Here is a 12962-nt window from a genome sequence, read left to right as displayed (position 1 = left end):
GACCCTGCTGCTGTGGCCCTGCACTTAACTGCGATCAGGACTATGCTCTCCACTGACAGCTTGCACAAAAGATTTGCCACCCAGTGCCTTATTTATCTGAGGCCAATGACAGCTCACCAGAAATCCTTCCCCGTCCTGGGTCTGGCTGGACCTCTGGGTCCGCTGGTCTCAGGCAGGACAAAGGGTGGCCCTCTATGCAGCTTCCCCGGGGTAGGGTCTGACAAGCTGGGGCACAGTGACAGGTGGAACAAACAGGTGGTCAAGTGAGGATGGAAGGACGGCAGGGAGGTGGCCCTGGGGGCTGAGGGCGGCAGTTTCACCCTCATTTTCCGACCTAGGTCGATTTCCAGATGCCGCCCTCTGTCCAGCCCCTTCGATGGCCCCTCACTCTGGCTCCCCTTGCTGGTGCCACTGCCCTCTGCAGCAGGTCCCCAGTCCCTTTGCTTCTCAGTTCCCCTACACAACTGTATCCACTTTAGGATTTGCTTTTACTTCCACCTCATCTCAGAGCACACATACTGTTGGGTAGTTGCAGGGAAGGGCCCTGCCAAGGTGCCCTGCAGCGGCATGTACCCACAGAGGCCACACAGCTCACCCTCTGACGGTGCTCGGGAGGAGCCGCCATCTCTCACTCTTCCTCGTCTGCTCGGGAGGCTGTCAGAAGCCGTTCCCCTGGTACGCGGCTCGGAGCTGTGAGGCTTTATGCCCCCGCCCCCTCAGGGTGTAGCTGCAGTGACTTGCGGTGGAGGGACCTTTGGTTACTTTTCCATTCACAACATCACTGACAAACTGAATGTAACCGCGGCTCACTGAATCTTTTCTAGCTCAGTCGGCCTTGGCCTAACCTACTGACATTCCTTGAAAAGGTCACAACGTTGAGCTAAATGGGCTTCCACTGTGAAGTTATTTATCAAATGAAATAGATCGTGAGGGTGCATCACTCATCCTAAAAGTATCAATCCACACACCGTGGACTCAACACTTTGCTGTGTAACCGAGTCTGACCCACACTGGTGAAGAGGACAAAAGACAGAGAACGCCATCAAGCCAGTGGAAGCTACTCCAGGAGTGGTGCCCTACCACCCACTCTGCAGTCTCAAAAGCAATGAGAGTGGGAGACACCCCAGGGGCCCCCTCAAACTTGGCTGAAACTCCTTCAAGGAGGGGAGGGCCCTCCTCCTCTTTGTACCTAACAGAAACAGAGGCTGGACTGAACTACAAATTTTACACCGTTTTATTAAATCCCTTGTTTCTCATTCAGGAGATGTCAGAGGGGCCTGGGTCCTGATGTACAGTGAAGATCCTTGTTCTGGAAGCAGACAACGCGGCACCGAAACCTGAGGTCAGAGAAGGTCAGTCAGACATGCACACCTGGCCCTGAGCCACCCACACCTCAGCTGGGCCAAGAACCAGAAACTCCTGACTCCTGGAAGGGGAGCAAGTGAGGATTTGAACCTGCTCAGAGAACTGTGGTGCAAAGGCCTGGGTTCAAATTCTGCTTCACCTTCACCAGGTACATCAGTGTGGGCAGGCCACCACCTCAGTTCCCACTTCCTCTTCTATAAAAAACAAGGAAACAGGGGTTTCCCTGGTGGCGCAGTGGTTGAGAGTCCGCCTGCCGATGCAGGGGACACGGGTTCGTGCCCCGGTCCGGGAGGATCCCACGTGCCACGGAGTGGCTGGGCCCGTGAGCCATGGCCGCTGAGCCTGCGCGTCCGGAGCCTGTGCTCCGCAACCGGAGAGGCCACAACAGTGAGAGGCCCGCGTACCGCAAAAAAACAAAAAAAAACAAAACAAGGAAACAACTTGGAGGCCTGCTGTTAAAATAAAGTGACGTGAGGATATGGCCAGGGATTGTTGTAATTGCCAACTGCTACTGAGTGGCAATAAACAGAAATGAACCTGAGTTCCCACTCCTGACTCCACCATGTGCCAAGAGGCCTCTGTGACAGAGACTGAGTAGCAGCCCACCCTTTCCAGGCTGACACACCACTGACCTAGGAGATTCTTGGGGAAAAGGCTGCAGGTTGAATCCAAAACCACAAAGGCAATCAAAATGCCATGCCAAAGAATCAGACCTCCACGAGTCTAGATAGTAGACAACTATCTGTCCACAAAACAGTCTCGGGAGCTTAAAGACAATTCATCTGAGACTCAATCACCCGACTTACAATATGGGAAGGTAAGAATAAATGTATGGTTTTGAACCTCTTGACAAGGGGACTTATGGAAAATTAACATATAAAATGGAAGTGAAGTGATTTGCTAGGCCAGACCCTGCACTCACCACTGCAGAGTCCCCAGAAGAACCTGTCGTCCTTGGAAGGGATCATCTCTCAGGTGTCTTCTAGCTCTCACATCCTGGGATTTCTGCTGCTGAAGCTGGAGCAGGAACACAGGGCAGAGTCTGTTGGGGGTTGGGAGGCTGTGCTTTCAGGAACTGTGAAGGGTCTGACATACCCCCCCCCCAGCAATGGCACGTGACAAGGTAGCCCATCAGTTACATGGAAGCTGGTAGGAGACACAAAGCAAAGACAGTTGATTATTCACCACAGCAGTAGGTAGACAGAGCACCAGCGTTCTCCACCAGCCCCATTTCCCTTCGGGTGACACAAGGGGAGCCAGAAGGCACTCGCAATGCAGTGCGCTGCACCACAGAAAAGGCACCCTGAGCACAGGAAAGCCAAATCTTTTACAGTCGACAGTGGGCAGGCCTGCTCTCTGCTCTGGAAGTACTAGCTCGTACATACCCAGGCTGTCTATTTGAACATCTTTGAAAAGAAAGTCAAAGGGCAGCCAGTGCCTTGCTCCTAGGACTGCAGAACCATGAGACTCACCGACAGTGTCCCGACGGCAGCCCCAGGAGACTGGTGTGTTCAGCACTTGCACTTGGACTGAAGAGAGAGATCCGAATCTGCTAGAAGCCTTGACCTTCAAGGGAGAAGGTGTGGTGTGACCCCCGCCGTGCAGGAGCATAGGAGCTGTGCTGCCCTGCTATGACCATGCTGGCCATATCCCTGCCTGTACCCAACAGCCCTCGCCCCAAGGCAAGGCCCAGTGGCATTTCCCTAGAACCAAAACTTCCTACCCACTTCTGGATTCCATTCCTCCCTCCCTCCCTCCATTCCACCACTGCAGAATTTAGCCTTTGCTTCTCTTTGGTTTACCCGCAAATGGTAATGTCCCAAAGGGCAGGGCCCATCCCTATCATTCCTTTCTACTCTTTATTCCCTGCTGCGGGTCTAACTTCACCTTTACCACTCTCTCTGAGCTTCACTTTCAACTTCTGTAAGGCTTCTGTTTGAAGGATATAATAAAATAATACAATAAAATTGACCACAAGCCCGGAACAGAGCAAACACCCGAAATCCAAAACGACTTTGGCAAAGACATCAACGTTCTCTAATCTGCCTGGTGCAATATAGTAGCCACTTGCCAAATGTGGCTACTGAGCATCTAAAAATGTAGGTAGGGGGAATGAAAAACTGAGTTTTAAATTTAACCATATGTGTCAAGTGGTCACCACATCAGACAGTACAGGTCTGTATGCTGCCCAGCACACCAGATAGGGAAAGCAGCAGGGAAGTGTCTGAAATTTCTATAACCTTGCTCTGGATGGAGCAGGGCAAGGCCTCAAACCGTTTCAAAATTTTTCTTGCAAGCACTGTAGGAATGCACAGGGCCACTGCAGACCCAAGCACGCTGGAGGCTTGCAGTCCACATTCCTTCCAGCACCTAAAGCTCTGGACAGACAGCCGTACTCCTACTGAGCACCAGCCGGGACCAGAAACTGGGACAAGAGATCACGGGTTGAATTAGGCCTACTTGGGTTTACCCACTGGACACAGATAACTGACCAATAGTAGGAAGGGAAGGACTCCGGACAGCAATCCCTTCTGGCTCAGGGAGTAAGGGAAGGAGCCTTGGGAGAGGCAGCGTTGTCAAGCAGTTGAAAGGACAGGAGTTAACTTTAACTTCATTCCTTACGACCCTGTAAATATCCTTATCACCACCTCATTACACAAAATCGCCTTTTCTTCCACAGTCTTCGCAGAACTGTAGACCATGACACAAAAGTTGACTCTATCCTCATTTTACCCCATGAAATAATGGTGGAGAAGAACTGCGGGCCCAGTTCCGGGAATGGGGAGCTGGGGCCGGAGCAGTGTCACTTACCAGGCCATCTTACAGATCATCTGCTGCGGAGCAGTCGAGGGCCGTCCACCTGGAGGGGGCACGGGGTCAGCTCAAGCAAGGTCTTGTGTCGCCTTCCTAGTTCTCGCCCCTTGGGAGGCTATACCCACGAGCCCATTCCTCCCGGCGCTGCCTGCCAAGGCCGCATGTGTACTCCGAACGGGACCCTCAGAAGCTCGGTTAGAACCACCCTCGCGTTTCCCCTCCAACCGCAGGGCGGAACGGCCCAGGCCGAGCACCCGCAACGATCACCGGACCGACGGAGCCAAGCGCGGAATAACTTGGAGACGGTACGCCCGCTCCAACTGGGCCCGGCGCCCCGCACCTCGCATCCCAGCAAGGCCCGCACGCCCTACGACCCTCACCTGGCCTCAGTAGATGGCAGACACCGCCTGGGACCCTTGATGGCACTGGATGGCCACGACCCCAAGGAGGAGCCTCACCCCAACTGCCACCCATGGGTGCAGCCGCGCACGCTCCCGCCTTCCGCTGGCAGACGCACGTGGCGTCACGTGACCCGCGCGGCCCTGGGAGATGACGTCACGAGGGGCGCCAGGGCGAGGCTGGGTGTGCGTTAGCTGCGCCCTTCGGTAGTCCCTTGTGAGGCCGAGAGCGGAAGTCTAGTAAACCGGTGGAGGCGGGGCGCGCCGCGTGCCTGTTACCCCCGGGAGGAACTGGGGGACCCAGGAAGGCGGGGAAGCGGACCTCGTAAAGGAACAGGAGGACGGCAGCCAGCGGGGAGCTGGGCGCGGCAGGCTGGTGGAGGCGGAAGGTCGCACAAGTGAGAAGCTGGACGCTTGGTCCCTGTTCAGAATAGGGGAAGACACACCCTTTGCTTTTAGAATTGAATTCTCTGCCCTTTTCAAAGGAATGTCAATCCCTAATGGCTAAATATGCCCACGGCTAGTCTCACGACTCAGGATTGTTTCCCAAGGGCCTGGGAACACTCTTTCTGAAATGTTATTGTCAAGGGGGAGAAACTCTGATCTCCCAGTGTCCTGCGAGGCTAAGGGCCCACTTGTCACCTGACTCCAAATTGCCCTTAACTATACGGAAGAGTGGGGTTTCTTTCTGTGTTTGCGTCCCTTTTAACTGTGATGTGCATCACATTCTGTCTTTGTGGAGAGGTTCTCTGGGTTGCGAGGAAATTTGGGGTTTAAATATATTTCTTCCACGCAGGCAGAGGAAAGCGCATTGGAAGGTACTTAGACTGGAAAGGGCGTGGCTTGTTGGAAATACAGCTAAGCATTAACAGGATTGTAGAGTCTTCTCCATGACGAGCAATGGATAAGAACTACATATTCAAAGGTCTTGAATATAAGGCTACGAAAGCAAGAACTTGGTTCTGTAAAGAAAAGCTGAGTAATACTTGAAACTCATATTTTATGTATAGCACCTAGTAAATACATTCAAGCAGTTTATAGTATACAAATCCCATTATTTTGTTAAATGTCATGAGACAGATAGGGTGGGAACAGATTGCTCACATGGAGACTAACATTCACCCAAAGAGGTTAAGTGGCTTGCTCAAGGTCTCATAGACGGCTAGGGCTTGTTTTATCTCAGATCACTGCTCTGTCCATTCTGTCACTCTGCCATGATGTAATCGAGAGAACCAGGAAGGTAACTGGTTATGGAGGGTCAGAACATGGGTGACAGTGTGGGTGTCTATGTGTGACCAAAAAAGGTGGGCTTGCCAAGGACTAAAAGAGGACAGCTTCTTTTCTGAGATGATAACCAACAAAATTCACTAGAAAGGGGAAGATGTTCCATGGAAACTTTTATCCAGGTAATAAAAAAGGATGCCAAAACATTAAAAACCACATAATCAAAGCTCAATTGCCTTATACTAGGAGGCTGCATGAGACTGGCACAAACAGAGACAGACCTGTCAGCAATTTCTTAAGTACTTATCAGAATATTGAAAAGAACTTTTTCTAAAACCACATCTCCAAAGAGTAACTCCATTATTCTTCTAAGCCAAGTGGGATGTATGCCTGGAAAGAAAATCAGAGATTTGGCTCTGAAAGAATACACAGAAAGCAATAGGAGATTCCCCAGTGGCTCAGCGGTTGAGAATCCGCCTGCCAATAGAGGGGACACGAGTTCGATCCCTGGTCCAGGAAGATCCCACATGCTATGGAGCAACTAAGCCTGTGCACCGCAACTACTGAGCCTGCGCTCTAGAGCCTGCAAGCCACAACTACTGAGCCCACGTGCCACAACTACTGAAGCCCGTGCAGCTACAGCTCCGCAACAAGAGAAGCCACCGCAGTGAGAAGCCCATGCACCACAATGAAGAGGAGCCCCTGATCGCTGCAACTAGAGAAAGCCTGCGCGCAGCAACAAAGACCCAACGCAGCCATAAATAAATTTTAAAAAAACAGAAGGTAATAAGCAAGGAGGTATCAAAGTAGGGCTTACAAGGTTTCTTTCACCGGAGGCACACAGGGTGGCTCTACTTCTAAGGGGTCATTAGGATTTAGCGTTGGTTTGGTCCTTTATCATTTACAGGCCTGGAAACTGGATGTTATAAATGCATTGAGAATTCACTTGAATCAACTCTAAAGAAATTCTTTTCTTCACTAATTAAGTCAATACTGGATTTGTCACATGCACAGCATGGTATGAAGTATTGCATGGCATATGTCGAAGAACAACTCAGAGACATCTAGGTAGTTATTTGCTAGCTATTTAGTTCTCGACGAGTGAGAGGGACAAAAAGGAAAAAGCTGCAGTCAGCCTTGGAAACAGTGAAAAGATTCACTTAAAAAAAATAAAGAGCTGGAATCTTGTAAAGATGTGAGTCCAGGAAACTGTCTTTGAACAGGTCAACTGAGGGTAAATTTTCAGTTGTTCAGGGATTTTTCGAAAACTCTAGCTAGGAAGCATCTGGACAAAGGTGTCTCCAGGTGATGTCAGTGCCTTTCCATCTTAGTCTGGCCTGGTGCACATCATTCCTTTCATTAGAACTCTCAGATACAACGAGGAATCCCACACAGTCCCTATCTTTACAGGAACTTAACGATCTAGTACAGGAATGTCCTAACATGGTTAACATCAGAGACATATGAATAAAGTGCTTTGGGAGCGGGGGAGGAAAAAATTTCATCCAAAGATTTAGTGGAAGAGGTGATACTTGAGCTGGGTGATAAAATCTAACAGGTAAGTCCACCAGGGACAAACCAGGTGTCCAACGAAGTTTGTTTTATTAATCTCCTGCAACAAGGGAGAATCCCAGGGAATTCTGGGCTGCCTCTCGTTACAAGAGTAGAAAAGGGGTTTTGTAAGGTTTGGGATTGCCCTGAATAATTGAGGAGAGGAGAGGGGAAGTGAGGATCAGCTCTAGATTGCGGCTTTCATGAAGTGCAGGCAGTTCAATAACTGGGTCCCAGTCATTTTTGTTCACGGGATGGGGCCACAGAGCAGGCTAGGGAAGTAAGTGGTAAGAAAGCAGTAATCATGAAAAAGAAGGAGGTTGTTGGGACACTTTACAGTCGAGGTGTGACCTTGGCAGAAATATTGTTCTCAATTAACACTGCAGCTAGCCTTATGTCTGTTACGAGAGACTGACTACACAGACAATGGTCTGACCGTTTATAAAAATAGCATTCTGACCCACAAAGCGCAGCAACCAGCCCAGGGAACCCACCCCTTCTCTACAGTAGCCAGCCCAGGAAGCTGGCTGTTGTTAAGTCAGACCTGGGGGGAGTCAGACTGCTATCTCTAGTGACAATCCAGGAAAGCAAATGATAACCTCCAAGCAAGCCAAATGGCCAGAACTTGGTCAATAATTTACAGCTTCCCTAATTTTTGTTCCCACTTCTAAATTAGGACCAACCAGAGAAAGCCCTACACAGTCCTCCAATCAATCGCATGGATACCCCACTTCTAGGTAGCCCACCTCCAGCCTCCCCAGGCCACACCCCCGACTTTTTCACCAGGAAGCTCTGCCACTCCTCTGCCTGCCTTTGGGTCTCTGCCAGATGCACGTGATGGTGGCTGACTCCTTCACTATAGCCAGCTCTGAACAAATAGCCTTTGCCTGTTCTCATTTAGTTGGTCCTCCTTCATTTCCAAAATTATCACCATCTGATTATTAGTAGGCAAAATTTTACTTGAAGCCTGGACTTGTGTGTGTGGAAATGAGGCAAAGGCGTTCTAATGGGTAGGAGCAGCCTGAGGAGGGTCAGCCTGGGATCAGGTTGTGAAAAAATAGGGAATACATATATTAGTCTCTACCCCCGGTTCCTAGCACAGAGCTCCCACATCGCTTGAAATTTCCTGGGTGATAGGAATGTCTTTGTTCTAATGAGGCAACTCTGGGTGGGCTCCTGGATGGTTACTGGATGGGAGCTGGTCACCAGAAAGACCATGATTAGGAGCTTGAAATTTTCAGCCCCACCTCCCCATCCTCCAGAGACAAAATAGAGTTAATAATTGATCATGCCTATATGATGAAGTCTCCATAAAATTCCAGTAGTGTGGGGTTCGGAGATCTTCTAGGTTGCCGATCACGTGGGGGGTGGCTGGGAGAATGGTGTGTTCAGAAGACAGCTATACCCCTTCCCACATACCTTACCCTAAGCATCTTTTTTTTTTTTTTTTTTTTTTTTTTTTTTTTTGCGGTACGCGGGCCTCTCACTGTTGTGGCCTCTCCCTTTGCGGAGCACAGGCTCCGGACGCGCAGGCCCAGCGGCCATGGCTCACGGGCCCAGCCGCTCCGCGGCATGTGGGATCTTCCCGGACCGGGGCACGAACCCGCGTCCCCTGCATCGTCAGGCGGACTCTCAACCACTGCGCCACCAGGGAAACCCTTAAGCATCTCTTTTATTTGTATGTTTATCTGTATCTTTATCATATCCTTTTATAATAAACTGGTAAACAGTAAGTAAAGTGTTTTCCTGAGTTCTGTGATTCATTCTAGCATATTAATTGCACCCAAGGAGGGGGTCCTGGGAACCTCCAATTTATAGCTGGTCAGAAGCACAGGTAACAACCTGGACTTTCAATTGTCATCTTAAGTGGGGGGCAGGGCAGTCTTATGGGACTGAGCCCTGAGATGTTTTGCTCTCTCCAGGTAGATATTGTCAGAATTGATTTAAAATGTAGGACGGGACTTCCCTGGTGGTGCAGTGGTTAAGAATCCGCCTGCCAATTCAGGGGACACGGGTTCGATCCCTGGTCCGGGGAGGTCCCACATGCCGTGGAGCAACTAAGCCCGCACACCACAACTACTGAAGCCCGTGTGCCTAGAGCCCATGCTCCGCAATAAGAGAAGCCACCACAATGAGAAGCCCAAGCACCGCAACTAGGGAAAGCCCACGTGCAGCAATGAAGGCCCGATGTAGCCTAAATAAATAAATAAATAAAATAAAAACAAACAGTAGGTATAAGGAGCAGCTACTGTTCTGAGGGCTGTCTAGGGAAGACCCCCTCCCCCTCCTCCCAGGGCTGAGGGCCAGACTTTGTTGGAGAGAGAACAGCTTCAGCTCACCGAATGGCAAAGAAGTGCTGGCAGAACTGGCTGAAGTCCACCCTCTGGAAAACTGTTGATGGAGGTGTCTTGATGACCACTCGGATATAAAACTTCCCAGCGTGGGTGCTGGAGGAATCTGCCAGCTGCTGGGTACTGGGTACTGCTGGCAGCCCCGCACTGCAGAGCCAGGTGCTTCGCAGAACCCAGAGCTGGAGAAGCTACCCTTGATGCAGGGAGGTAGGCGCTTCAGAGGCCTCTTTCTGCAGGTGCCTGCCAAGAAAGCTCACCGGAACCAGGTGGCAAAGCCCCTTCCTCCTGCACTGCCTCCCAGCAGTTTCTCCTGGCAAAGCTTCACACTGGGCCACCTGGCAAAGCAGGAATGCTCAAAGGGCCCAGCTCCATGCCGCGAAGAGAAATGAGAGTGAATGTGGAGCTGAGAGACAATATATTGACCACTGGCACAGGAGACAGTACTCTTAAAAAAAAAATCAATTGAGACAAATACTGGTTTGGTGTCAGTTTACATTCTAGCTGTGCTGCGAGGTTCTTACTGCCAGCTTAGCCTAGTGGCAAAATAGTGGGACTGCTGCTGCAGACTCCAGTTTGCAGTGTGCTTTTGGGCAAACCAACCCATTGGGACCTCATCCGTAAAAGGTGGCAGTTATTTCTAAGTGACTGTTAAGGTTCCACCTTTTATTCTGATAGGGTCCGGACGGGCTCGCTGTTGTATTTAAACTTTCCTGACGGGTTTGCCTAAGGAAGTCTGACATTGGAACAGACGAAGACTTAGAAAAAAGCTTCACTGTGGCCGCAGGAATGGAAACGAGAAAAGAAAAGGGAGTGGGTCTTACGCCCCTTCCCCAAGGCCTGGCTCCTCCAGGAGGCCCCGCCTTCGGTTTTCTCGCCGGCCACTCCCATCCGCGGCCCCGCCCCTTTTGTCAGCCCCGCCTTCCCCTTCCACAGGCCCCCTCCTATAGCCCCCACACCCCACCCTCTTCCCGTCCTCCCCTTCCCCACAGGTTCCACCCCTCCCACCGGCCCCGTCCTCTGCTTCCTGTTGGCCCGAGCTCCCTCTCCCTGAGCGCCAGGCAGGCGGGGAAGTTGGCTGCCGTAAAGATGGCGGCAGAATTGAAAAGCTGGAGCAGCTCCCTTGGCCCTGAGGGGCCGGGAGGGTGGGCTGAAGGCGGGGCAGGCGCGCTCGGGCCCTCCCTGAAGGAAGTGCGGCGGGATAGGGGCGCGATAGGCGCGCTCCCGCGGCCCTGAAGGGGTGGGGAGGGCAGGCGCGTTCTCGGCCACTCACAAGGGTTGGGGGCGGGGCGTGTGGGCCGAAGGGGCGTGCGCACGCGGGGAGGGCGTGCTCGCGGGGGCGGGGCCGCGCCCTCGGCCCGGAAGTGCGGGGTGCGGGGTGCAGGGCGCGGACGGCCCCTGGCGGCCGCGGGCGGAGACTGCGGCCAGGCAAGCGGCGCAGGAGCGGCAGCAGCCGCGGGGCCCGGGCGAGCATGTAGCGGCAGCGGGCGGCGCGGGGCTCCCGGGGCGGGCCGGGCCGCGGGGGCCGCTCGCGGCGACATGGAGGAAGAGGGCAAGAAGGGCAAGAAGGTGAGCATGCGGGGCGCGTCCTCCCGAAGGCCGGGTGGGGGGCGGGCTGGACCCCAGACCGAGGCAGGCGGAAGGCGGAGGGGCTGGGGTTCGGGAGGCGAGGGGAACACGGGAGGGTCCCTCGGGGCCGCCCGTCGGTCTGCCAGTGCGGGGCGTGGGAAAGTCTGGCTTGGGGATGTCCGTGGAGGGGAGTTCTGATTTGGGAGGTTCGGCGTGGGGAGGCTAGGCGTGGGGAGGTGCGGGACAGGAGTCTGGTGGGACTCCAGCGTGGAGAGGTCCCGGGCGGGAGTCCGGCGTAGGGAGGCCCGGCAAGGGAAGTTCCGAGGTGGGAGTCCGGCGTGGGGAGGCCCCAGGTTGGAAGTCCGGCGTGGGGAGGCCCGGGGGCGCACACTGTTGGAGGTGAGAGTGGCGGGCAGGCCGGGGACCCCGGGTGGACGGCGCACGGTCAGGCCCGGGACAGGGTCGCGGGAGTCGGTCTCCGCGCGATGGAGTAGGAGGCGAGCCCCTGGACAATGGGGTTAGGTGGTCCTTTGCCGGCCGGGCGCGCGGGGGAGGAAGGAGCCACGCCTTTCCGCCCCTTCCGGTCAGTGACTCTCCCCCAAACCCAGGCTCTGCACATGGCCTTGCCCGCGGGTCAGTGACCAGGGGCTGCAGAGGAGCTGGACCCCATTATGGGCCAGAAAGTTTTCCAGGGTTAGCATCTTGAGAAAATGGGGTGTAAGGTTAATGTAGAAACATTTGCTGCTTAGTTGACTTCAGTATTGGGGTACCAAGTAAAAGCAAAAACTTCTTCATGGTACAGCCCGTTCACGGTCCGGTCCGGCCGGCGCGGGTTGAGTTTTGCTCTACCTAATACCAGCTGAGTGATTTCAGTGACGTTACATTTGGCAGTTGGATTTAGGACACAGTTCAAGAGGTTCCTTAGTCTTTGTAATTTTTAAAATGTGGCTTTAATTACAAGCTAGAGTAATTAGACAAATAACCATGTGAGATAAGCTATCATTAAAATGTAAAATGGATTTCAATGAAATGTATCTTTTTCAAATACAGGCTTTATAATCGAAGTGTCTTACCTGTTATTTTCGTTTTAATAAATGTGTGTGCACTTTTATGTGCAAGTTTAAAACAGACCTTGATAAATCCTCTGATCTTCTGCTCTTCAGAGCCAGCTGTGTCCTTCAGTTGGCGATTACTCATCACAAGGTGTCCCATTTTAAAAAGGTATTTGAAATGAAGTGTAGCCAGGTGGTCTTCGGGGAATTGTGCAGTGCTTCTCCTCTCACTTTCTTCATTCATTGTTTTGTTAGGTTATTAATACACATGTGTAATTTAAGTGCAGTATCAGTTGCAGTTACCTACAAAGATGGTTTAAGTCTGGAAAACAGCCCAAGAAAGTGATTCAGCCTGCAAGCATTAGACCACAGAGGGATGCTGCCCACCAAAAAGGGGGAAAGCTGAGTTTATTTAGTGTTTCTACCAAAGCTGGTAGATGCCTTCACAAGAAATGTAGTCAGTTGCATCCTTTCCTGTCACAGGTAGGCAGGTGGGCCAGGGCCCTTATAGGAGAAGGCCTGTCACCAGTGCTCATGGCTGCCAGCATTCTGTAGATAAGCTGGCTCAGTCCTAGCAGAGGACCAATCCTGGCCACACGGTATCTTCCACAATCAGTCCAAATGGTGCCTGACAAGGAGAG

General features: G+C 52.4%; 1 protein-coding gene and 1 long non-coding RNA gene across 5 annotated transcripts in view; one reads left to right on the top strand and one right to left on the bottom strand.

Annotated features, from left to right (window-relative positions):
- Positions 1-1211: 1211 nt before the first annotated feature.
- On the bottom strand, positions 1212-4680 carry LOC309966070. Of its 2 annotated transcripts, XR_014326427.1 has the most exons (6): positions 4560-4680; positions 4177-4225; positions 2838-2931; positions 2288-2511; positions 1456-1559; positions 1212-1337 (listed from the first exon to the last, which is right to left on the bottom strand). It is a non-coding gene; the product is annotated as an uncharacterized lncRNA (long non-coding RNA). The 2 variants fall into 2 exon arrangements; XR_014326428.1 differs by lacking the exon at positions 1456-1559.
- Positions 4681-11093: 6413 nt separating this feature from the next.
- CCM2 (CCM2 scaffold protein) overlaps positions 11094-12962 on the top strand; it is a 59296-nt gene continuing 57427 nt past the window's right edge. For 2 of the 3 annotated variants that reach the window (XM_082846944.1, XM_082846943.1), the window contains exon 1: positions 11094-11269. In XM_082846944.1, coding sequence (XP_082703070.1) covers positions 11240-11269 — 30 coding nt within the window. In that variant the 5' untranslated portion in view covers positions 11094-11239. Of the gene's footprint in view, positions 11270-12432; positions 12491-12962 lie in introns of all 3 variants that reach the window. The other variant, XM_082846942.1, reaches the window with a different exon arrangement.

Source organism: Leucopleurus acutus (genome assembly GCF_964270905.1).
Source record: "Leucopleurus acutus genome assembly, chromosome: 9".
Lineage (NCBI taxonomy): Eukaryota > Metazoa > Chordata > Mammalia > Artiodactyla > Delphinidae > Leucopleurus > Leucopleurus acutus.
Note: the sequence above shows the minus strand (reverse complement) of the source record. Positions and strands in the feature narration are given on the sequence as shown.